Source organism: Pleurodeles waltl, chromosome 3_1 (genome assembly GCF_031143425.1).
Source record: "Pleurodeles waltl isolate 20211129_DDA chromosome 3_1, aPleWal1.hap1.20221129, whole genome shotgun sequence".
Lineage (NCBI taxonomy): Eukaryota > Metazoa > Chordata > Amphibia > Caudata > Salamandridae > Pleurodeles > Pleurodeles waltl.
Window position 1 is genome coordinate 990,961,814 of NC_090440.1, and position 27,144 is coordinate 990,988,957.

Here is a 27,144-nt window from a genome sequence, read left to right on the forward strand (position 1 = left end):
ACCTAGTTTGCTCCTAGAAGGCCTCTGCCTCCACTGGGTGATTTTCTTCTCAACAGCAAACCTTTAGATTCAGCTCTGAACCGGGCCCCAGGATGTAGGTGCCACAAGCTGGGACTGCTGTTGTTACTGCTTAATTTATAAAATAATAACTGCTATTTCTCAGACGTCCCCATCCTACAATGCAGAATGTTGGGGTTGTCAAACAGCAAGATTTTGTAGTCTTGACTCCAGCTCGTGCCTCTTTCATTCAGCACCATAATTTCCCTGACCCTTTACTCCACTCTTGCAGGTTCTTCTTCATGTGTCCTTTTCCCCTTTGTCAATGTAGTTCTGTAATTATTTTCCTCTTTCTTTCCCCGTTTTCTGCCTTTCTCTGTTGTTCTGGGTCAAAAATTAATGATGGAAAAACAAGTTCTGGTCTCCAGAGCTCTGAGCTCAAATTAAGCACCGGTTGTAGCGTGTTCAGAATGGGCAGCCGACCTGTGTGGTCACCACAGCAGGGCGAAGATGTTTACTAGTACTAGGAAATGCATGCCACATCACATTGAGTCATCGAAATGAGGTGCCTACTGACTCATATGGTGTTAAAATGGAGTGCTCAGTATGGAATGCTCCGTTCAGTGTTCCGAATATAGGGGGCTATTACAACTTTGGAGGAGGTGTTAATCCGTCCCAAAAGTGGCGGTAAAGTGACGGATTTACCACCAGCCGTATTACGAGTCCATTATATCCTATGGAACTCGTAATACGGCTGGTGGTATATCCGTCACATTTGGGACAGATTAAAACCTCCTCCAAAGTTGTAATAACCCCCATAGTGCCTCAGGTGTAGTGCTCAGATCAGGGTGCTTATTAGAAGATGCCTCTTTCCTCAGAAATCTGTGACACGTCGAATGGAGCTCACCCTTCCATCCTGAGCTCCCCAGTCACTGTACCTCCTGTACTGGCCGGGCCACAGGAGATACTGCCTCCCCCGGTAGTGAGGGTGCTCATAGAAGATCCAGAAGCCCTCTACTTGGCCACAAGAGCGGACTCCCCGGGGCTGGAAGCGCTCGTACAGCGAGGGGCAGTCTTCTTGCAGCTCTATTGAGCGGCCCAGGAAGTCAAAGTTCTCGTAGAGGTTCAGCTTGTAGGATCCTTGGTACTGGGAGGAGAAATTAAGCAGAGACGGAAGAGACAAGAGAATTATTTATAGCCGCTGGTGTACAGGATGAAATAAATCATGTAAGGTAATTGAGAAATCAATCTCTGGGAAAAATGCAAAATGTTACTATCTGTGGGAGGCATAATAAAACACGTTTTATGGTATGGGTATTTGTATAGAAATGATCAATAGAATTATGCAATTTTGTGGTGCAACATTTGCTTCATAATTATGAATGTGCCACACTTGCCACATAATCAGTCACCTTCCGCATGATTTGCAGATTTTAACAAAAAATTTGACTAACTCAAACTGTTCCAACGTTACTAAAACTGCTGCCACCTAGTGGCAAGCATTTTGCCGTGCAGTCATTGGTCGCCTTTTAGTTGCTGGTTGCGGTAAATTAGTGTTAAACTGATATGAATGAGGTGAAACCTTTGCTTATACAGTGTAAAAAGGACAAAATTGTGAAACAAAACTGTCACAAAATGTGCAGCATTATACCGCATAACTTGTTTTAGTCTGCCTGAATTATTTAATTTTTCACAAAAGTTGGTCTTTCCCTGCTGCAAAATTTCATTGGCCATAGAGCACAACCTGCGACTGGTATAGTATCCGGCAGCAATCTCTGTAATCCGAGGGTCACTTTCAAGCAGTTAAGAGGTTTCCATCACAAACGAGAGTCTGATTGGGCTTTCAAAACTGCACTAAGAGTGATGTAAATGGCCATGTTCCTCTGAGAAGTGAATGTGTTAACTTAGATAACTGTGGGTGAATGTTCTTCATATAAGAGGGGTGAGATGAAAGGGCTGTCCCAAATTGTCTAAACATCTTCTAGGTCAGAGGTAGAGTTGGGTGAGCCACTGAAGGCTTGAGCCAGGTTTGAGCGAAATGCCTGGCACTGGGTCACATAAAGGCCCCTTTGGACTCGCAAGCCTAAAACAGGCCAAGATTTTATTTGGCTTCTATGAGCCACCCACGCTCTAACCTCATGCGCCAAGAATTAAGAAAAAGCAAGAACCTTAGACACCCATCAAGCGGGTGGATTGCCAAGTATAAAACCTGAAAACCTGTAATTAGTACCCGCTTCCCTGCTTGGCCAAATGGTGAGATCCTTAGCAAACACCTTTCCTGTGTTCGCTTTAACAGACTCCAATGTTACTATATACATAATAAGAGTCTAGGTCACATGTAGGTCTACCATGACAACTGTTTTGCTTCTTGGTTCACTGATGGCATTGTCTTCACGGAAGGGGCCATGAATCGTTCTGAGTTCATGTTTAAAATCATCACTTTCAATGGATGCCTCCCAGTGCAGAACTATAATCTAATGTAATAAGGTGAAATACTTCAGTTTGTTAAAGAAATAAACTTGTTTGACTTTTGAATTTGAATGTTTCATTTTTTACATGCTAGTTGTTGGATGATCTATATCAGTGAGTCTGTAGTCCGCAGACCCATGTGAGTCCTTGACAGCTATTCATAGGGTCCATGACTGTCTAAAAAAATAATATTCGCAGATTAAGTATATCTACATAAAAAAGCAAAACTAAAACTTTGACATATTCCCTGTGAAGAAATCTGATATTGGACGCTGAATATTAACTTGGTATCATCATCTTGATTTGATGGAGCGCCACAAGTGCAGGAAAAGGAAACTAGTTTTGAAGAGAACATGTTTTTCATGCATTTGGAGCAAAAAAGACAAAATGATTAACAGTAGTCCAGCATATCACTTTGTATTTTAGAAATAAAACTAAAATTTGAAACGCTCCAAACTTTAGACTGAAAATAAAATGTAGATATGTTCATATGTTTTTGTTGGTGAATTAAATAAAATATTTCATAATTGGTGCATTTTATGTGCACTTTTTTGGCATTTTTTGTATTGGTTTGAGGCTCAAATCAGAAATTGCTTGGGGTGGGGCCCCGCATGTAGTAGTGATTCAGTGAGAGTCAAGGAAAGTCAAAAGGTTAAGAACCGCTGATGTAGGTGACAGACATTTCATTACTCGGCTCGTTCACGAGATTTTAAAACCATAACATTGTTTCGACTCTCCCTGTTCATTTTTTACTCGCCCACCTCTAGTTGGACACAAAATCAGTGCCCCGGAATGAATTGCTATAAAATATATTTTTTAATGAAATGTTTGCATTCATTTTTAACGCTTTGGAGGAGGGCGGCAGACACACTTTGGACACACTGATTCAAATAAAACTGAGAAATGCTGGAAAGTTGTGTCGTTTGAACAAGTTATGACATAGAGGTTGATTGCATCTTGTTAACTAACGCTGGGGCTGAATTAGAGAAGGTTTATTATAAATTTTTGCTATTCTCAGAATGGCCGCTAGATGGTAGGAATGTATGTACTTTTTACTCGCACGCCTTAGCAGAGGCACAAAAGGCGGGTTAAATCACAGGGGATTTCCGTCCTTCCAGACACTAGGGATCTCCCATTATAGTAACAATGCAAAAGCGAAAGCTTACTGTCTATGAGGTGATTTACTACGTCAAGGCGATTAGGTAAATTAAAACTTCTTCGACCTGAGGGAGTAACCTCCTGCCAAACTAACAAATTATCATCAAACAGGTGGTAATTTCTGAAGCATTGTCAGGAACCGCTGTGATACCGGTTCCTGCCAATGTTTTTTTAAAGTTTGACGAACGGTTCGTCAACTTGGCAGAGCCGTCTGTCAAACAAATATTTGTGTCCGGAGCGGGTGTTTGTTTTTGGAATAAATAAAAAAATGCCTCTTTGCCATTGGAGTCATCTCCCATGGCGAGGGGGACAGATTTGTACTGCCCCTTACCACCAAGGTATGAAACAAACTAACCCCAAACATTGGTTGGACTGTAGAGAATAATATTTTCCCTATGGAGCAAAACAACACAAAAAAGTTTATCAACTTCGCAAGTGTATTTAACACTTCAATTTTTTTTATTGCTCAGGAGAATATCTATAGGTGTTTATTAATGCTTGAGACAATGGAGTTCACAAAACCTTTCCGGGAGCTGGTATGAAAGCATGTAGCTTTTACATCTTTCCAGGTGTATTTCATGAACGTCAATTCACCAAACTACCTGAGGTAGCAGTGGTGACAACACGCGCCATTTCAACTTTACTTTTACTCACACACGCATGCTTACACTTTCGCACACATTTTCACATACACACACTCACTCGCCCTTAAGCACACCCTCCCCTGCAAGCACGCGCACAGCATACATTTAACATTTTTTTTACTTACCTCAGCTGCCAGAGATGGTCATATTGCAGCAAACTGTAATTACTTCTTTATTACACTAATAGTGAATAATATTCTATTACTCACTATGAGTGTAATATAACATTGACAGAAAACAAAGAAAGTGGTGCTGCCATTGTGTTCCTGGCACTGATTTTGCCCCCGCTGAGGCCAGGGGTCGCAAAGGCAGTGCCAGGGGTCGCATGGGGCAAAATGACGTCCATTGTGTACTCATTGAACCATTTGCGAGCATAACTCTGCAGCCCTGCCAAGTACCACCATCACAGGATTTAGATTAAAGCATTTTAGCGCTGGTGGCCGCATATTAAAGCTCCTGGGACCGACGTGTGATCTCTTGGGAACTGTAGCATTCTTATAAACAGTGCGATTTATATTACTTCTCATCCATCATCCCTACTCCTCATCCCTTATCCCTACTCCTCATCCCTTATCCCTGCTTCTCATCCATCATCCCTACTTCTCACTTCTCATCCATCATCCCTACTTCTCATCCATCACACATCATCCCTACTTCTCATCCATCATCCCTACTTCTCATCCATCATACATCATCCCTACTTCTCATCCATCATCCCTACTTCTCATCCATCATTCCTGCTTCTCTTCCATCACCCCTACTCCTCATCCCTGCTTCTTATCCCTACTTTTCTTCCATCATCCCTACTTCTCATCCCTCATCCCTGCTTCTCATCCCTACTTCTCATCCATCATTCCTACTTCTCATGCCTCAGCCATCATCCCTACTCCTCATCCATCATCCCTACTCCTCATTCCTCATCCCTCAGTCATACCAACACATTTTCAGTTTTGTGAAACACACCTTCACACTGATTGGTTGGGAACAGCCAATCAGAGTTATGAGAGAGCTGCATTCTATTTCAATGAAAAACAGCCTCCTAATTTCACATGGTGGGTGAAGAGGGAGGAGAGGAAATGCAACTGTGTGTTTGTTTCCAGTGAATTCAAGGCTGCACAATATTTCATTTTATTTAACTCAGTGTTTTTCTGTTTGCACAGGCCTCTGCAGAAAGCTCTGCTGGGTTGGGAAATACAAGGAGTGCACAGCCTGGGCCATAAATCAGCTCTTGGAGAAAGGGTTATACAGGTCATCTATGGTTCAACCGAAAACCTTTCTTGTTTCAGTTTCATATGTAGAAACAAAGGCGGTCATTCTGACCGCGGCGGTCGCCGTCCGCCAAGCGGTTCCCGCCGAAAGACCGCGGCGGCCATTCCGGCTTTCCCGCTGGGCCGGTGGGCGACCGCCAGAAGACCGCCGGCCGGCCCAGCGGGAAAGCCCCTTCAACAATGAAGCCGGCTCCGAATGGAGTCGGCGGAGTTGAAGGGGTGCGACGGTTGCAGTGGCACCCGTCGCGATTTTCAGTGTCTGCAAAGCAGACACTGCAAATCTTTATGGGGCCCTGTTAGGGGGCCCCAGCACTGCCCATGCCAGTGGCATGGGCAGTGCAGGGGCCCCACGACACCCGTTCCCGCCATCCTGTTCCTGGCGGTAATTACCGCCAGGACCAGGATGGCGGGAAGGGGGTCGGAATCCCCATGGCGGCGCTGCTGGCGGATTCCCTGGGACAGCGGGAAACCGGCAGGAAACCGCCGGCTCCCCTTTTCTGACCGCGGCTTTACTGCCGCGGTCAGAATCGCCCAGGAAGCACCGCCAGCCTGTTGGCGGTGCTTCCGCTGCCCTCCGCCCTGGCGGTCATGGACCGCCAGGGTCGGAATGACCCCCAAAATGTTTAAAATCAACTCTGGTGACAGTGCAATCCAATTCATCCAAACCTTTTCTGGTTTCATTTTTATTTGTAACAAATAAAATGTTTAAATCTAAGCCTGCTTTTTATTTGTAACAAATAACATGTTTACATCTGAGGTTGCTTTTATCTCTGAGAGCTGTTTTTATTTATTTTCTGAAACCAGAAAGATTTTCCATGAACTGTATAACCCTTTCTCCAAGAGCTGATTTATGGCCCTAGCTGTGGGCTCCTTGTATTTCCCAAACCAGCAGAGCTGTAAGAATGCAGCTCTCTCTCATAACTCTGATTGGCTGTTCCTAGCCAATCAGTGTGAAAGTGTGTTTCACAAAACTGAAAATGTGTTGGTATGACTGAGGGATGAGGAATGAGGAGCAGGGATGATGGATGAGGAGTAGGGATGATGGCTGAGGCATGAGAAGTAGAAATGATGGATGAGAAGTAGGGATGAGAAGCAGGGATGAGGGATGAGAAGTAGGGATGATGGAAGAGAAGTAGGGATGAGAAGCAGGGATGAGAAGTAGGGATGATGGATGAGAAGTAGGGATGATGGATGATGGATGAGAAGTAGGGATGATGGATGAGAAGTAGGGATGATGTATGATGGATGAGAAGTAGGGATGATGGATGAGAAGTGAGAAGTAGGGATGATGTATGATGAATGAGAAGCAGGGATGAGGGATGAGGAGTAGGGATGATGGATGAGAAGTAGGGGTGATGGATGAGAAGTAGGGATGATGTATGATGGATGAGAAGTAGGGATGATGGATGAGAAGTAGGGATGATGTATGATGGATGAGAAGTAGGGATGATGGAAGAGAAGCAGGGATGATGGATGAGAAGTAGGGGTGATGGATGAGAAGTAGGGATGATGTATGATGGATGGGAAGCAGGGATGATGGACGAGGAGTAGGGATGATGGAAGAGAAGCGGGGATGATGGATGAGAAGTAGGGGTGATGGGTGAGAAGTAGGGATGATGTATGATGGATGAGAAGTAGGGATGATGGATGAGAAGTAGGGATGATGGAAGAGAAATAGGGATGATGGAAGAGAAGCAGGGATGATGGATGAGAAGTAGGGATTATGGATAAGAAGCAGGGATGAGACATAGGGATGAGAAGTAGGGATGATGGAAGAGAAGTAGGGATGATGGATGAGAAGTAGGGATAATATATGATGTATGAGAAATAGGGATGATGGAAGAGAAGTAGGGATGATGGATGAGAAGCAGGGATGAGAAGTAGGGATGAGGAGTGAGGAATGAGGATGTCCTAAAATGGATGCTGTATGAGGGGGGATGCCACTTCCCGTAAGAACGTAATTTTCATGCACCTTTCTTGGTTTGCTGCGCCTCTCTCGGGCCTTAGCAGGGGTTCTCCTCTGGCCCCCCTAATCCCCTCCGGGTGCGGGCTTTCACCCTAAAAAGGGCCCTCAGCTGCTGTGATTCATCTCCTCCAAACGGCGCAGTGTGACCACACATTCACACTGGGGCCAGAGACACTGGCTGCTGCTGTAGTCAGTAGATCGCTGTCCAAGGCCTCCAGGCAGGCACCTCCTCCCAGCAAAAACAAGCCTGCAACCCGGCGACCTCGATCATGGCAGCAACTGAAGATGATTTGCAGGCTTAGCCTGCCCTGGCAGCCACCTCTGGCTCCCCTGGGCATAGGTGAGCTCAGCCTGCCTCACGAGAGAATGCTGACATCTGCAGGGACTTTCAATTTCAGTGTAGTCTCCCATTCACCATTTAGTGCAGTGGTGAATTATTTATAGTGCTAGGAAGTCCTAGCCTGCAACAAAAAGCACTACACATATGCAAGTCGGTATTTTAAAATAGGGACAGTTGGTTAGTGAATTCCTATTTCAGGAGTTTTGCAGCAGTTTCATGATCTTTTCGGAGCATCTCATTGCTCAAAATGGTGTACTTTTCACAAATTAGCTATTTTCATGAACTTTATTACTTGGCGTTATTCACGAAAAAGTGTCATTTAGTGTCACACATTTGGCAGATGAATGCCACTCATAAGTACATGGAAACCGTGGAAATGTCACACATAAGCAACCTGAAAACTTGGCAAATATGACTCTGCACTGATCCGATTCTGAGGTCTGCGGTCCTAGACCAAGTGGTGCAGATTAATGGCCTTCTTTCAAAATAGTGCCCCATACCTACTGGAGTACCAAAATACCCTTACTAGGTATTGATCATCTGCATAACACGGGCATAGATATGATTCCCAATGCAAATAAGCAGAGAGATAAGCCTGGGCAATTGGGCCATTAAAAAATAAGACCTGCTTTCATTGCAAGCCAGAAATCTGAAAACAGCAATGCATCCAAGGGGCCATTACAACCTGGGCAAGCACATTATCTGTGAAGCGAAGCTCCTGACGGTTACAAGCAGAGAGGAAAGAAGAACAGCTGTGATACATTTCCTGCGCAGTATTGGCTCTGCAATGATGCTGCAAGGAGAGGACAACAACTGAGCCTGGCTTCCATGTCTCTAAATGGTGCTCCTAATGCCAAGACTATCACAGCCCCCTTCTTTGTTTTAAAATCACAATAGCCCTGACTCCCTGGACTATAAATGACAGAAGCTTCAGACTGGTTAGCTCAGACTCTGCTGTTCGAACTACGGTCTTGTCCTGGAAAATTGTAGATTTGGTGGTGAAGGTTGAGGACCAGGAATAGCTATTATTTGTCAAATCCCATGAAATCTGCTGCTTCCAGAAGATGTGGGTGGAGGATAGCAGCCTAGTTGAGCTGCTTCAGCAGACTATCCCAAACTCTCAATTGATTCAGCCAAATCCAATGGAGGCGGAGCAATGAAGGGCCTTACTACTTGGATCTTTGGGAAGATGGCGTGAAAAGCTACCCAGATACCACTGATTGCAATACCACAGAATCTCATCAATATAAGGTTGTTGAAGAAGTTGGATCAACTGCAAACAGTAGATAATATCAATGTTTATCTTCTGCCTACCTGGCGAACAGAGGAGGTTTGCTGTTTTGAACTCCTTGATGAAACACGGCAAGCAATCAGATTGAATGTAGATGTCAGCACAGAATAAATGATGGTTGTCTGTGTAGGTTTCAATGTCTCACCACCAGTGGATATTTGGGACAATTATGTTACTGAAGAAGAGGCCTTTTTGGGGCCTTCCTGCCCCTGGCATCACCAGTGGCATCAAGATTTGTTATGCTCAGCTGGGTATGGCCTTCCTCAATCTGCTGTCTAATTGTCACCCTCAGCTTTCTTAATGGCTGGACCATTTTGGATAGTCATGCAACTTCAACATGTCAGAGTAGTAATAAATGAACTCTGATTTACTACTTTTGGAGTACTATTGTACCATGACAGGAGATTTGTCTGCGTTTTGGTCATCACCGTTCACATCAATGGTAACTGGCCAGAAGAAGTGTGAATCTGGGTGGGTTGAGAAAGACTGCAGGGATATGAAGGCTGATTCATCAAACACACAGTCAGCTTGTCATATGTCCTCAACAAATTAAGAATTTTTCAGAAGGTTGAGGACAGAATATACAGTTCTCATCAAAATCAAGAAGACATCGTATAATCAAGCTGTGTGGGAGGACTTGAAACTAGCGTCTGCAGAAAAGAATAGCAAGCAATTTCAGAAGCTGATTTCAAGAGCAATGGTTGGTGCAGCAAGTAAACCTAAGCACTATCTCAGTGCAAGCATCTGGGTTAACTATTTTTAGCAGTTGTATAACATTGCTGACTCAGAAGGATATGCATATTATGCCAATCCCCGTGAAAAAGGCAAAAAAACTTTAAAATCCAGTATAATTTATTAATAATCATTCAACTCAATTAACTGAGCTCCGAAGTAGAAAAAACATTTATGTCTCAGAAGCCAAACAAAGCTCCTGGCCCAGACTTTGTTCCTGCAGGCATGTTTTGTGCCAACCCTGAGCTATAGTCTGATGTCTTAACAAGAGTTGTGAAAGATGCCCAGAACACAATCTCCATTCCACCTTCCTGGTGTTCCGCATACCTGTACATAAAAAGGGCAGTAAACTGTTGCGAAGCAATTATAGGCTGATCTCACTACTTGACACATAGGAAAAACCCTTAGTCATGGCCTGCTCAAGAGACTGCCGGCCTGGGTGGACCAAAATCCTATCATCGTTGATACCTAGGCGGGTTTCCATAAAGGAATTGGCACTATCAATCAGACAATCAGACTACATAAGATTGTCTGTTAAGTATGCAGGCCCATATTTAAACTTTTTGATGCAAAACTGGCAAATGCAGTTTTGTGCCAAAAAGTATATCGCCGGCTTACGTCATTCCATTAATGTGGCGCAAGGTGGCGCTAGGGGCCCATAAATATGCACCTTTGTTTCTGTTAAAATGGTGTCTGCCTCTCTCTGTTTATCTTTAAACCGACTTCACAGTGAGTGACAATATTCAGCTCTTTCACAAGGAGCATATTGGCACACAAAGTCGTATGACTGTGTGCTTTTTGAGACTGAAAATATTATTCCCTTTTTTCCAATGTTTGTTATAATAGTAAGGGTCTGTCATTCCCCACAACCATAACGTTTTATAGAAACCATGTCAGAACAAGACACGCATTGACAAAACCAAAAGGCTGACCTCCAATGTCAGACCTATTGGCTTTGCCAGTGATTGTTTATTTTCATGTTTCCCATAATCTTGTTGAAATTGGTTGTACTAATTTTCCATTATGAATATATTTTGGAAATACTAGCATGCATCAACGCATTTTAGTAGATGATGGTTCAAAGAAATTGTATCTAACATTTCAGAGTAGTTCAGCAAAACTTTTTCCTAGTTGAATTTTTTGTGAACATTTAATTTAAAAGCATATTCTTGTCTATCTTGCTTTCAAGTTTCTGTAGATATTTGCAACTAATCAGAGAGCATTCTGGGAGCATTATATGTATCTCCATATTGTTAAACTTTGCAAACCTATATACACATTTTTACACTGGGACCACTGTCAGCAGTGCAGTCCAAGCTTACAATAGGTCCTTAAAGCACTCACCCTAATAATAAATGGTTTGCATTAACGAACCATTAATACAAGTTCGAACAGCATTAACATAGGGACAGAAATATTACCCCAACGACAGGTGGCCCATGATGTGTTACCTTAACTGCAGACAATGCCCCTTCATAATGTGGTACTGGAAACTGGCAGCCAAAGGGTTTGTGCTGCAGGGGGTTGGGTCTACTTGTCCTAAGGACAAAAGAGACATGAGAACATGTTGTCCTTAACCCCAAGCATCCCTGCCCTTTTCAAGTTAACTTCAATTACAACTTTCAATAATGCACTGTCCCACTGGTTTATGAGACAGTATCCATGTATATATGGGTCTCGATGAGGAAACGAAATTAGGCATTTGGCCAGGACTAGCCTTGCTTTGCCAGGTGTTTGGTAACAATATTTCATCTAATGCTGTGATGCATGACATTTTAAAACTGCCCATCATTTTTATGCCTCCCTCGTAGTAGGGTTTTAACTCTATACTGTTGTTTGTATTTCTTATGGCTATCGCTAAAAACAAAATTTTATTGGATCTGAAACCTTACTACTCTAGACTGAATAAATTGGGACCAGGTCTGTGAAATATCTCCAGTCTGGCTTTATTATGGAATACGACTTCCAGAACTATACATCAAACTCAAAGTGATGTCTCTTGAACCAGACACAACAGTCTGTGTGAGCAACAGAACCGAAAACAATACTCTAGATATGCCTAGAATAGTTCAAAGTACAGTAAGAAAAGCTTCCCCTCCAAAGACATCTGAAAAGTTGTGTGGGCCTTTGAACCTGTGACCATGAATTCAAACTCATATCACTGTCTAGAGTAGATAAGTCCACTGCTCCACTGGACCCAGTTTAAGCCCATGCATGGATCAGCAAACGGAAATAGTTTTCACTCTGTATACACTGCTCTATGGCATTGTTTCTATGTGCCAAAAGGTGTTACAGTCTTATTTGCCTGACTTTTAAAATGAGGGCCTCATTTACAACATTTTGGCACTCAGCAGTGCTGCAAGCCTTCTTGCTGCGCTGCCCTGCATTAAAACAAAAAGGAAGGAATGCTCCATATCTAAAAGATATGGGGCATTCCTGTCCTTTTACCCTGCGCTGGCACCCAAATTGCTGCCATGGGCCAACATAGGCACGCTTACATCACAGTGCAAGGGTGAGAGGCAATTTTTTGTGCCACCCTTATGCCACCCCTGGGGTGGTGTAGCCTTTTGACGCACTCCCAGGTTTACAAAACCTTGTAAATCTGGGGAATGTGTCAAAATCCATGGGTGCTATGTGGAAACACCCACTCCAAAAACCCATGGAACGTCTCTTTGAAGCAAAGTAAGGCAACGCAGCGACTTGAGCTGCTCTGCCTCACTCCATATCTACAAGGCCATGAAAAGCAACGCAAAGTGGCTTTGAGTGGCATTGTAGATATGGGCCTGCAGCCTGAGCTGCCAGTGATTCATAAAAAGCAGTGCTCCGCCGGCGCAAGCCTCTTGTAAATAAGCCCCTAAATGTTTTGGAATACAAAGTGGACATTGTTTATTGATTGCTGTTACATGGACTTAGTGATAGTCCTATGCCTTGTAAAGTGCTCTGATGTCTTCCATGACTTAATTTTCACCCTAGAACACCTTTTACAATAAATAAATTCAAAATAAAGGTGATGCCTCTAGAGATGGTCACAACACTACACTTGCAGCCTCCAGAACTGAACCTAATACTACAGAAGACATCTCTAGATTTGGGCATTATATACCATAGGTGGTCTCCAAAACTTAACTCAATATTTTAAACAATGCCTCATCAAACAGGCACAACACTCTCAAATACAGAATCCACACGTACACAATACTCCAGAAATAGCATTCACAATTAGGCACAATACTCCGAATGTGATCTCCTCCATGGGAGGATACTTTACTTGCTTACTACATCCTGTGCTCACCACGTCAGTTTTAAGGGCTTATCTGTAGTGCATGTAGCTTCCTTCCATTGCTTGGTCTAGATCAATTCCCTTAACACTTGGTCAAAGACCCCTGATTTGTTTAGCATTGTTTATCCCTGTGAAATCACACTGCAATGGACTACTTAACACTCTTGCACAAAGAATGTGGTTCTATAGTTGTGAAGCCAGTAAATTTCTTCACCCAGCCCCAATGTCTGGCTCATGGGCAGGTATTTCCGTTCTTCTTCCCATTGCCACTTTTGTGGATTTGGACTTGCACTCCAGAACTAGCCTTGTACCACATCTTCACTGTAGAGCCTTGTCAATGCTGCTGCTACCAACTCTCGAAACTCAATATATGAAGCTGTGTTCATATGGTCCAATCGTGTTAGCCATCTTCTGGAGAAGGGTTGACCTTTACAAATCAGTTCCCACCTCCCTTGAGGTGTTGGTTATTGGTCAGTGATTTGCAACCACAAGTGGCAAATCAGACGACCTGGGGGAAGGACGCAGTGGTCCAGAGGAAAGTGTTTTAAGATTAATGGACAAAATCACATCTTTTTGAATGGTCGGTGTTGAAGGTTTACAAACAGCCCTTCGGGAGCTTAAGACATTTTTCAACCTAGATTTAGAAAAAGCTGAAAAGTCATCCCTTCTTTCAATGCCTACCACCACAGAAATGCTACCGAGAGCCCTATTTACAATTTGACAGACAGAGTAAAGGGTGTCAGAGTGGTGAAGAACTTTACTGCACCACCCCGCCTTTACTCCAGCCCAGCAGTGAACTCTATGAGTATAATGAACAACCTACATGGCAGTTCATCATATAAAGCTATTTCAAAGTTTGGTGTGCGTACGTTTTTGGTGATGGATGCATACACCAAACTTTTAAAAGATTTTACTTTTTCAAAAGCTAACTCCCAAAGCTGGAGTTTGTTAATGGGCCCAAAACTATGGAAGTTTTCTCCTGTGGTGGAAGGTCATTAGGTCTTTCCTGAGAGTGCATTCATGGTCCCTCAGGAAGATCTTTTGTTGCTTAAAAAAACTAAAAAAAAGGTCTCTGAGTCCTCCACGTTACTTACCATTGATGTGCATCATTGTCACTTTTATTTTCTTGCTTTTCATGGGTGAGCACCTGTCTACTTTCAGTTTGTATCCAATGTGTTTGATTCTTCCCTGGAGCATGGACCAAGTACTGATTGATTTCTTGATTAGTATTCTTGCATCCTGCTTGCGCTCAGATTGTAGTCCTTTTTTGATTTACTTGCAAACCAACTTGTTATCTTTTTCATTTTGCTTGCAAGACAACTTGATTACAGTTTGGTGAGAACTTTGTAGTGTCACCCTTATCTCCCTTTACCTATACACACACTGATCCCCAAAATCACCTTACCTCCCTTTACCTTTACCCACTCCAAGCCCGAAAATCTCCCTTACATCTCTTTATCTCTACTCACCCGAACACTTAAAGCACTCTTACCTCCCTTTACCCTACCCACCTCCAAAGCCTAAAAACACCTGTACTTTCCTTTGCTTCTACCAATCCTCACCCCTAAAATCACCCTTATCTCCCTTTTCCTTTACCGACCCCTGTACTCTAAAATCAGCCTTATCTTCCTTTTCCTATACCTACCTCTGTACCCATAAATCACCCTTACCTCCTGTTATGTACTACCCACCTCTGAATCCAAAAATCACCCTTATTCCCTTTACCTCTACCCACCCCTAAATCCTTAAATCACCCTTACCTCCCATTACCTCTACCCACCCCTAAACCCTAAAATCACACTTCCCTTTACCCCTACTCACCCCTGAACCCTAAAATTACACTTATCTCCCTTTACCACTATCTTACCCTGAAACCTAAAATCACCCTTCCCTGCCTTGACCTCTACCCAGCCCTGAACGCTAAAATTACCCTTAGCTCCCTTTACTACTACCCTCCTGTGAAATCTAAAATCACCCATGCCTCCCTTTACCTCTATCCACCCCTGAACCCTAAAAATATCCTTAGCTTTCTTTACTGCTACCCTCCCATGAAATCCAAAATCACCATTACCTCCCTTTACCTCTACCCAGCCTTCAACCCTAAAACTACCCTTACTTCCATTTACCTCTTCTCAGCCCTGAACACTAAAATCACTCTTCCCTCCCTTTACCTCTATCCATCCCTCAATCCTAAAATCACACTTGCCTGCCTTTTCCTCTATCAACCCATAACCCTAAATTCACCCTTACCTTCCCTTACCTCTCCCCAACTCTAAACCTTAAAATGGTCATACCTCCCTTTACCTCTACCCACTCCTGATCCCTAAAAATCACCCTTAGCTCCCTTTATCTCTGTCCATCCCTAAACCCTAATATCTATTTTTTAAACAACATACACATTGTGCTATTTAAAGTAAAAAATACTTACCTACATGGTAAAGTAATTTGTGATAAAGGTGCAAATACTTGCCTGCATGGTACTTACCTGCATGGTAAAGACTGTATGGTAAAGGTCCTGCGAGGTAAAGGCAGTTGCACCTCAGGCAGGACACTCCCCAACCCCCTTCTAAATGTTTTTGGAGGCACTGTATGTTGTTTTATGCCTTTCTGTATGTTTGGCGGGCACCTTCTACTCTTTGACATTTTGCTCCCTCTCTCCCTGTACCACCCCATTCATTAGGTCTCGCCTGAGAGAACACAGGCGCTGTCACTTGCAATACATTTTGTTTACTTACAGGGGACCTAAATCCTGCCCATTTCTTACCATTGGTTGGCTTCATCATCACTCTTATTTCCTGTGCTTCTCTATGGTCAGCGAGCGCAGGCTTCTCTTCCTCTTCATGTGCTTGTCCCTACCCTGGAGCATGGTCCAAGTACTGCTTCCCTTGCCAAGTATCCCTCTACTACGTGCCGCTTTCAGAGGTACTTTTATTTTATTTTAACATGCACCCCTTTCATCCCTCCCACATTGTTCCTTGCCCTGCTCCAATGCTCCTCCTGCGTTGTTGCTTCCCCTGTCCACTATTGTTCCCTCACCATTGTTGTTGCCCCTGTTTCATCCTCCCATCACTTATTTTGTTTTTCAAAAATAAGGGGCTGATTTACAGATTGGTGGCGAGTGTACTCTGGTACAACAGCAAGAAAAAAAGAGGACGGTGAACTTGAGAGGTGGATTCACATAGATATTATTGATTTGCAGCTGACTCTTATGTATCAAGTTTGGTACCAAGAGACAGAGCCTTAGAAACATGCATATGGTAATTTCAATGCCGGACTTTGTTAGATCAAGTTCTGACTGCAATATCTATTAAAATAAATAATCTTAAAATCATTGAAGCCAAAGTAAATTCATGTTTTCGTTGAAGATTAGAAAAGTTGATGGAATGCCTTGTAAAACAGAGAAGTGGTTCATATGAAATGCAAATGGTGATGGAAGTGGGGTGGCTTCCCCGATGATGGTACATTTGTGTCACTAGCATTAGTCTGGATGGAGGGTACAGATTCAGGATGCACTTTACAAATAGGTATGATTTTTAGTATGCACCCAGTAATCCCAAATGTAACCCTCACAATTAATGTCCTGACTAATTCTCATAAAAAACATCTTAAATGAGAAATTGTCTTTTTCAACCTCGGTACCTTGCCTTTTGACTCCTCGACTACTGAATCTTGACTTATAAATTGTCACTCCTAAATTCATCATCTACCTCAACCTTTACGACCTCAATTTCTCACAGTTCTACCTCTAAAAGGTACCTGTGCCTCCACGCTTCCAACTCCAGCTTCTACCTCTAACTTGTATTATGTCCAGTTTGACCACCTCCAGGTGTCTCCTGCAACTCTTATCTTCCAGCACCAAAGTCTGCTCCTAAATCCAACCTAAACCCCAGGCCTGTGGTCCCTGTGACTTCTTTCAGCTCCTGCTTCCCATCTACACCTGCTGCCTCCTTTGCCCTGCAATACACTTCTGCCCTTAACTCATACATTTCTTCTTCAGACTTCTAGCTTCTGCCTCCAATCCCATGAAATATGAAAATTACACCTAATTACACTAAGTTATCCTTAGTTGCCCACATTGAAATCATGATCATCACCCTCAGCTTCAGAACCCACATCTCAAGAAGGACTTACACAGCTCAGCACCAACATGTCTGTCTCTCAAAAGTGAATCAATTTGTTCCTTAATTAGCTTTAAAATAGCCAAACACATCCTGCCAGAGGCAATTCTCTGCTTTATCTCTGCTTGAGGCATCACAAGGTTAGATCTGAGCTCTTCTAGGAGGTCCTTCTCACATTGCCTGAATGATCAAGGCTCTCATGAAGTATGAGAGAATCCTTCCGACCCTCAAACAACTCCAGTTGGTCCTTCTAACAACCTACACCACTTTCAGTGCCTGGTGCATCATCTACAATACAGAGGACCCAAACTCTGCCCTTTCTGTCAAGCAAAATCAAGATATTTTGTTCACTGTGTAACACTAATGCCACATAATCTCATTGGGACAAAATAGCAGAAAGGAGAAGGTGAGAAGCCAAGCCTTCTCTTCGTATGCTCCTATGATCCCCGCTCAGGCGCCACAAGCTACCTCACTCCTGCTCTTCGGGAAGAAACTGAAGAGGCTTCGAGCATCAACTTTTCAACATGTAATCTTCCTGTTGATGGACCTCGAATGGTAATCCCCGCTCTACCTGCATTCACTACCACATCCTCCTCTTCTGCATTCATCTTCTATACCCCGCCTTTGTACAGCGCTCTCTTGCTTTGGACCTAGGTTAGTGACAAGAGATCCTTTACTACATATTTGCAATTGTAGCAGATGCAAATAGTAGTAACAAACAACATGACTCTCTTTACTGGCAATGAGCTTACTTGTATGTAAAATGCTTCCTTCAAGAAAGGTGTTTTAGTACACCGCCCTTTCTTTCCCTCCTGCATTTCCCCATCACCAGACTATTCCTTCAAGAGCACTTTATTACACAAAACATTTAAAAGAACTTTATTTGACGGGTTCTATGGACACTTTACTTTGAAGGCTGTTTAAAACATTTCTAAGGCAAGAATATTTACTAGAACAGACTCTAAGTGCACATGACTAGAAAGACGTTTGTAAGAGATCTACTTTGAGTATTTAAGGATACCTTACCATTCACTGAATAGGAGAACTGTAGTAGAATACCCATTGGGAAATATATTAAATAAGGGCTTTAAGAACAGTTGGCCCAGTCTGTACCTCATTTACTCCTGACATTATGTACAAAAAAAGATTTCTGGGACCTTTTATATTAGCATGGATTGTGAGCTGAGTTCTAATTCTAGTTCTAATTAAACTTAAGTGTGGGTATTGCACTGCATTTTCCTCCTGCCCTAGGGCATGCTCAGTGCTCAGACGGATGCAACTATCACTTTCACACCATAGCTCATGTTTTCATCATTGAAACAGTTGCTCGCCACAAGCGCTAACAAGAGCATCCTCACAATAGTAGTCCAGCCCATAATGCACCCTCAGCACTCCCCCATCACAAGCTGTGGCCTCTATTTGTCCATTATATGCTCTGTACACATCGCATTTGTCAGTCGTAGCAAGGGCCAGTTGTGTGTGGACCGTCCCCCACCACTCTAGACCCCCCTTTGCCAATAATTTGACCATAACCAACGATCTCTCCACCCACATTAAATCAAGGGACCATTAATCTTTTACTGCTGTCAGTTTTAAGAAAGGTTCCCATATCACCTCAAACTCTCTTAGGTTATCATTTGCAATATAGATCACTCGTTCACACTCCGACCCTCTAGCAAGCTCAAATAGCCATACCGCGAGGGTTGGGAGAGATGGTTTACTCCAGTGCCTAAATATGCATACTTTTGCAGTGGCTAAGGTTGTTGCCAGCTATGTTTGTCTTCACACGTTGACATATCACGTAGGAGGGTCATCTGCATGGATGGTATAATCTGCACTCCAAGCACATGCAGAGCTGACCATTTCACAAGCCTCGAAAATGTAGAGGGCTGGACAAAGGCATAATATGTGCAGTGGGGTACAATTCCCCTTCCAGCATCCCCAACAGGTATTGTGCAATTTCTGTCAGGTCCAATGCCAGTTTTGTCATGCTTTGAAGTAGCAAAGTTTAAACCTCACCATACAGAGCAGTGTCATGTATGCGCCCAGTTTTCCATGGGATACTTGTATTGCAGTGCAGCCTGACAGAGACCCTAGTAGCCTCTTCTGTGGGTGTAGAGAAGCATGCATCAATCCAGAGCACGTATAGGTGAGAGACCAGCCCTCCCGTACGCTCCCCATGCCAAGTAGTGACGGGTGATGTCCACTGTCCCTTGCAGTTGTGTGAGGACTACACACATAGTTGTGTATAGGACTACCTCTGGGACTGCAAAGGGCCAAATTCCAACTGAAGTTCCTGAAAAGTTTTGAGCCAGTCCCCATTAAATAACTAGTCCGCCCTTGTTATCCCTGCCGATTTCCATGGCGGCCAGCAATGGCTTCCCCTCTATTAGAATGCTGTTGTTATGCCATTTAGGGGTGGGACATGTAGCCTAGGGTTAGTTTTCAGAAGTGTGTGAGCGTGTTCCACATAGTCAGCATGGCCCCGATCACGGGGTTGCCCATCTGGGGTGGAAGGAATCTACGAATGTATAGAACCTTCACGGATACGCTGCTCCCCATGTTGTTTTTCATTGTAGATTCAAGTATGAGGATCAGAGGTTGCTGAGAGCCAATGCATGAGTTGCAATAACATGGCTCAGTTTTTAATAGAATGCAAATTCCGGTGCTAAAACCTGGCTTCAGCTAGGCATGAGTAATAATTTCAGCTTGGACTTTTCCCACCTCAAATTAGCTAAATGAGGCCCTCATTGTTACCTATGATATTTCCCTAAATTAATATCTAACTTTATAAAGTGCTTCCTGTAGAATCTGTCATGGTTGTAAGAACTTTAATAACAGAGGATAGTGTTATCATTTGGTTGTAGGGGGTTGGAAAAATACTCACAGCTGGGATCATGCGGCATGACCTGATGTAGTCGTTGAACCCCATCCAATGCTGGTAGCTGGGGTACTCCCCTTTTCTTAGAAAGTACTGATATCCCAAGAAACCAGGGCGCTCATACAGCATCCAGTTACCGCTCCCCACCCGAATGGAGTTACATCGGAGAAAGTGGGTGTACAACTCGGGTGAGTCTTCTGAACACTCATAGGAGCGGCCCATGAAGTTTCTCTCCTCGTAGAAAGTGATCTGAAAGAAGCAGAAGAAAAAAGGAAGCAAGGCATGAGAGGAAGAGTGGCAGAAAAAAACAACAATCGAGAACATAAAGAGAATCAAATGAATCTAAAGGGAATAATAAAGAAAAGTAATGTAAAAAAGAATCAAACAAAAGACTGAAAAAGAGAGAACACATACATTTAAAGAGGATCAGAGAAAGCAAAAAATTCAAGAAAAGTGAAGCAGAGTAAGACAAAATGGGGAAAAAGAAAGACACAGCATGCAACTAAACAAAGGAAAAATAGAACCAAAGAAAATGAAAATGTATAAGACATGATTTTAATAAGCCATTGCAATTATATAGGACTTCTACCCTTGATTAGGGCACCAAAGTGCTCGCGGGGCATGGGTAGCAGGCTACTGATGGTTAGAAAAAGCTTAGTAGGTTTGTATAGCTTCTCTGCTTCAGTCCAATAAATATATACCACTGCAGACACATTCTTGCTCATTGACGACGGTATTAGAAAAAAAGAATAAGAATGAAGAAATGAAAAACTGACAGAGGAAAACAGAATGAATGAGAATGAACAAGAAAAGAGGTGAAATGAGAATGAGCGAGAAACAGACAGAAGAAAAGGAAAAAATAGAGAACAAAGACAGAACGAACAAAAGAAGCAAAACATTAAAATTAGAAATATAAACTTAGAAATTGTAAAAATTAGAAATGTAAAACGAACTAGAGGTTTAAACAAATGAGTGAATCATAAAGAATACTAAGGAAAAATATGTGCAGCGGCAGAAAAATTTAGAAAAGAGAAAGGAGCAAAAGAAAATAAACTAGATGGATTATGAAAAAACAAACTATGAAAAAGAAAAAGAAAATGAAAGAAAACTTAAATGTCAGTGCAAAAGTGGGAAAGTAGAAGAGACTAAAAGAAAAATAGATCAAGAACGAATGAAATGAGAGAATGAATGAAGAAAAGATATGCAAATTATGAACAAAAGATAGGCAAAGATACAAACTTATGAATAATGAAAATAAAGAAAGAAAGAGAACAGAAGAAGTAAAGGAAATTGTGGGAAATAAAATAGAAAGAAAAGGAAAAGATGAATGAAAAAGCAAAGAGCAACCAAAATGAGAAAAAAAGGACAATAAAATAAAAATAGAACAAGATCATACAAAAGAGAAAGAGAACAAGCAAAAGAAAATATTGAATTCAGTATAAAAACAGAAACAGAAAGAGTATGCATGCATTGCAAAAATGGGAGAATCAAATAAAAAATAGACCAAACAGTAGGAAAAGAGAGAAGGACAATCGACAGGAAGATATAAGCAGCATAAGAGAAAAATAATTAAAAAGGCAAAAAAGACTACTAGTGAAAAATATTAAAAGAAACAAAAAGAAAGAATGAAGGTTTAATGATCAAAAGAGGAAGAAAAAAACAAGCAAGAGAAGAAAATGACAAATACAAGGGTTATTAAAAGAAAGAATGGATGAGGAAAGAAAATAGTAAAAGAAAATCAGAGAAAAAATATATAATGGAAAAGAGAGACAAAGAAAGAAACTACCACTGGTGGCAACCATAGCTTTTTACCAGAGTTTGTAATTCAATTGTAAGTCTAGATATGCTCTCTACATTTTTAGCAGTCCCAACCAGTTCTCCAAATATTATCTTGCTTCATTATGAACTTATTAGTGCAGAATGAAATGTTTACAAAATCACTGCTCTTTGTACACCTTTAGCTCAGATTCCTTGCATGAACTTTATTTTCAAGAAACCAACAAATTAACATGGATAGCCGAGCCCGAACCGAGCCAAGGGTCTGGCGCAGCTCTAAGAGCCCGTGCACCAGTTGAGCCCTGAAAATTTTGGGCGTGTAAACCATGCAACAAACATTGTATCAAAATATGATTAAGTCATTTCAAAATTCAAACTACATTTAATAAACACACAGAAGCGTTTCACCATAGTACATCAGATTATATCACTACATTGGGAGACATTTATTAAAAGTGATCGTTTTTAAACATGTAGGTATGTATCCATTTCCCCTACCCGGACGACAATGTCAGTGGTGTGATAAGAGGCAAGTCACTTGTCATTTGCACCCTGTGTGTGGCTTAGATTCTTGTTACCACGAAGCATCACTATAGTGCATTAAGTCAAACACAAAAGGTTTTTGTAGATTGGGCATCCCAAACACGTAGTTGAAGGTGATCTCATAAGTGACATTGAAGAAAAAAAGGAGGGTGGGTGAAATAGAATAATTGTCAAGGGTCACTCTGATGGGTGAAGCGAGGAAGCCGGGATTGATCCCAGGTTTTCTGGATCCACTGTGTGCAGTTCAGCCTTTAAGCGGGTATCTCTGTTTCTCGCATTACATCAAAGTTAACCGCCTCTTGATTCATTTTTGGTGCATGAGGCCGCAGCGTGGGTGAGAAGCAAACGCCACACGGGGCTCGCCTCGTTTTGGGCTCGAGGATCCAGGAGAACCTCGAGCTGAGCCAGGTATCTAGCCCAAGCCTGGCTCAAGCTTTCAGTGGCTCGCCCACCTCTTAGGAAGCGAACAGTGCAATGATTTGTGTTGCTTCATGCGATAACGCAAAGTGTCTGTTGAGGTTTTTTTCACATACAAAACAAGCACTGGCAGTGACAAGAGGATTGCGTTTAACCTGCTACTGCCTGTGGTGTTATTTCATGAAAACAAGACAAGAACAGAAATAGGAGGACATGAGACCTAGGGGATGTTGAGAAGGAAACAGGAGAAGCTGGGGCTAGAGGGAACAAAGAGAGAATCAAAAATACAATTTTTTGATGTTATAGTCGCTCTTTTATTGAATATGTTGCGAAGTTGTTGGTACCAGTACATGACATTATGGATGTCATTAACCCCAACACCACCAGTACTATTGGCAGCAAGAAGAATGAAGGTTGAATACTTTAAAAAAATGGTGTGTATCAAAGAATAAAAGTATTGCAAAACAAGTAAGAATATATATTAGATTGCGAGTAAAAGTGTTATCAAATATTTGCAGCACAGAGGAGGAACACAGCGAAAACACACTTGAAGGAGCCAGCAGGAGTGGACATTAAAAGCAATTGTTGTAAACTAGTTCCTCGTGCAGTTCGCTGCAAGCAGTCGCTTGGAGGTGGAAGGATATACCCAAACAGCAGTAGCCGCAGACAGGGAGCCTGTGCAGGCTCTCTCCAGCCTGGCAACTGTGAATGGAACTGTGCCTGAGAAAAGCAGACAGTGCAGCCAGAGGTGAACATTCATTAAGGGAAATTGATATTGATTCCTAAAACTTCACAAGCAGGCCAGGTACATTGTGCCAGAATTTTTCAAGAATTTAGCCCTGATTATACTGTCTCTTAACACCTGGGGCTGACTTCAAAATGAATTAAAAGCCATCATTACCCTTTACGCTGACGCCTGAGTTAAGATAAGAGCTAGCGCCAGATGCAAAATCTACGTGCACAATCTGGACAAACAAAGGCCTGAAGCAAGGCTGCACACTGGCACCACTCTTGTTAATCTGTACCTTGCAGACCTCCCAGGCCACCTAGCGCCAGTGAGGGCATTTCCACCTAAAAAGGCAGGTCTCAAAATTCAATCACTCTAGTATGCGGATGGCGCAGTCCTTTTCGACCAAATGCCAGTCGGCCTCATTGCACTCACTGTCTATAGCAAGGCCAGTCATCTAAAAGTGAACGTAATGAAAACTAAGGTAATGGTAATTTACCGCAAACTGGTAAAAAGGGGCATGTGGTCCATAGAGGGGAAGACCACTGAGGAGGGGGATCCCTAGAAATATATGGGGGTTTGGCTGGATCACAGAGGCTGTTTGCAACAAATATCAATGCCCAACAGAGGGCAGCAAACTCCTTAGAATATACTTTCTGTAAAGTGAAAAAATCAATGACTAATGCAGAATTATTCCGTCTTCAGAAGGTAATAGGATGCAATTTCCTCCCCACCATTGTCTACAGGGCATTGTCATTCAGAGATAAAATGGCCAATTGGTTTGACAGAGTATAGTCTTCATGCTACCAAAGAATATTTGTGCTTCCTAGTTGCACATCACATGCTCATATCTGACAAGAGTTTGGGTTAGCTTCACAGCATTGGATATTAGATGCCAAGTTCCTAGCCTATAGCCTGAAAGCCAAGCAAGCAAAGGACCACAGGTAAAAAAAAAAACTCTATTTGGGAACTGATAAGTAACCTGAAAACAATTTGGCACTAGTACTTAAATCATGCCTTGGAGGCCCTGGAAGCACGTGAAATCTGGACAAGTGTCCTGTCAGTACCCGTGATCGCTAAACTGCTGATAAATCAAGTTAGGCTAATATCGACTGATTGTGATGTACAAGCTGTGAAGAAATTGGGTTATGGAGGGTTGGCCTCAACACTGTACGAGCCAGGGACCCTCCCATCCTATCTTTATCTGCCCCTCAACTTAGATTCGAAATGTCAGCTATTGGGCTTGCGCTTCAGGTTAGGTCCTCTGAAGTCCTACTGGTGTGGCCGAAGGAGCCTGGAAGACACAGACAGACAATGTCTCCTCAGCACGAAGGGAGAGGAATCACTGGCCCATGTGTTCTGTATCTGTGAGGAGCTGCTCCCGCTAAGGAAGTTCTAGCTCTGACCGTTCTTGCGCATTTTACATGCCTGACTTGCCGAGGTGCCAAAGAAGCATGTTTGAGCGGTGAATCCGCACAGCTAGCTGCCCACTTTGTGAAATTCATGAAAGCTGCAGTTCCTTTACTGGCCTCTCGGCAGATCCCGGAGACCGCTGTGCTGAATTTCACACTCTTACAATAATGAACTTGTCAGCGCTTTAAAGATTTGTTAATCTCCATATAAGTGCCTTCATGATATCTTTGTAGCCAGTATGCTAGTTATGAAATTTTGTCGCACATATTTCAAGCTTGATATTGTGGTACTACGCCAACGTGGGGTTACTGAATTGTCAAGGCTAGTCCACATAGTTCTCCTTCTCTCTACCACTTCATCTTGAGGTAGACTTCATGGGATTGTGAAAATGCTTGCATGCTCACTTGAGCCACTGTTACTACGTGTGACTGGAAGCTGCTCAAGAGTGTACTTCGGGGCATATTTATACTCCGTTTGCGCCGAATTAGCGTCGTTTTTTTCGACGCAAATTCGGCGCAAAACTAACGCCATATTTATACTTTGGCGTTAGACGCGTCTAGCGCCAAAGTATGAGTAAAGAGCGTCATTTTTTTGCGTGAACGCCTTCCTTGCGTTAATGAGATGCAAGGAAGGCGTTCCCGTCTAAAAAAATGACGGCGACGCAAATGCGTCGTATTTATACTCCCGGGCAAAAATCACGCCCAGGAGTGGTCGGGTCAAAAAACCCTGCATTTGCGCCACTTTTTAACGCCTGGGTCAGGGTAGGCGTTAAGGGGCCTGTGGGCTCAAAATGAGCCCACAGGTGCCCTCCCATGCCCCCAGGGACCCCCCCTGCCACCCTTGCCCACCCCAGGAGGACACCCAAGGCTGGAGGGACCCACCCCAGGGACATTCAGGTAAGTTCAGGTAAGTATAAAAAAAAAAATTATATTTTTTTTTTTTGGCATAGGGGGGCCTGATTTGTGCCCCCCTACATGCCACAATGCCCAATGACCATGCCCAGGGGACATAAGTCCCCTGGGCATGGCCATTGGGCAAGGGGGCATGACTCCTGTCTTTACTAAGACAGGAGTCATGTAAATGGCGTCTGGGCGTCGTTTCAAATGGCGCAAATCGGGTTAAGACGATTTTTTAGCGTCAACCTGACTTGCGCCATTTTAAGACGCCCTAACGCCATTTTTCCCAACGCCGGCGCTGCCTGGTGTACGTGTTTTTTTTCCACGCACACCAGGCAGCGCCGGTCTGCTTGCGCCAGCTAACGCCATTCAATAAATACGGCGCCCGCATGGTGCTTCAGAATGGCGTTAGCCGGCGCAAAATTTTTTGACGCTAAACTGCGTTAGCGCAGTTTAGCGTCAAAAAGTATAAATACGGGCCTTCATGTTTAGGTCTTCCCTAAAGACAGCTTCACTGCCTTTTGTCAGACCTGCTGTTTCCAGTACATAGCATATGGGCTCTGTGATCTTGTTCTTGGCTGCCTTTATGGAGATTCACCTCCTTTCCTAAGCGTTTGATCTTGCCTCGGAATAGTTCTCTACAAAATATATGTGCTCGGTTCAGTAAAATTTTTCAATCAAAACCTTCAATTCGCCTCTCCCCGCTTCCTCCTACCGAGGAGTGCTGCGAAGGTTCAATTTTGATCGTGCCAAGGCTATATAAAACAATACTATGTGTATAGTATTATTATTATAATATATTATATTATTATTATTATTATATATGATACACAGACGTATTATATACATATATAAGCAATTTCATGGAGGTCACTGACTTGCCTCATCTCCCCTCCTGTCGGACTTTTGGTTCTGAACCTGTCACCATTGCATACGCAAACCTGGCATGACTGATTCTCTCCCACCACCTGAACAGGTACTTTTCTAACGTCACAAGAGAGTCCAGATTGGCTTGAAGCCCGTTCGCCTCTGCAAACTCCGATCAGTTCCAAATTCAGTTAAAAAAAATATAAGTAATTTACAAAACGGCAACGAGTACCGAATGTGTTCAGAAAGTCACGTACCTTGCCAACCATGACGTGTCACTGACTGGGCTCCGGGGGTGCCTCGGTTTGTAATGGCGCTCTCGCTGGAGTGGAGGTGCCCACTCTGGGCCTTTATACTGTCT

General features: G+C 43.0%; 1 protein-coding gene across 1 annotated transcript; it reads right to left on the reverse strand.

Annotated features, from left to right (window-relative positions):
- Positions 1 to 237: 237 nt before the first annotated feature.
- Positions 238 to 27,144, reverse strand: LOC138283304 (gamma-crystallin M2-like). The gene is made up of 3 exons (XM_069221320.1): positions 27,041 to 27,144; positions 20,151 to 20,393; positions 238 to 1,144 (listed from the first exon to the last, which is right to left on the reverse strand). The coding sequence occupies exons 1-3, from the start codon at positions 27,050 to 27,052 to the stop codon at positions 872 to 874; spliced, it is 528 nt and encodes a 175-aa protein (XP_069077421.1). The 5' UTR covers positions 27,053 to 27,144; the 3' UTR covers positions 238 to 871.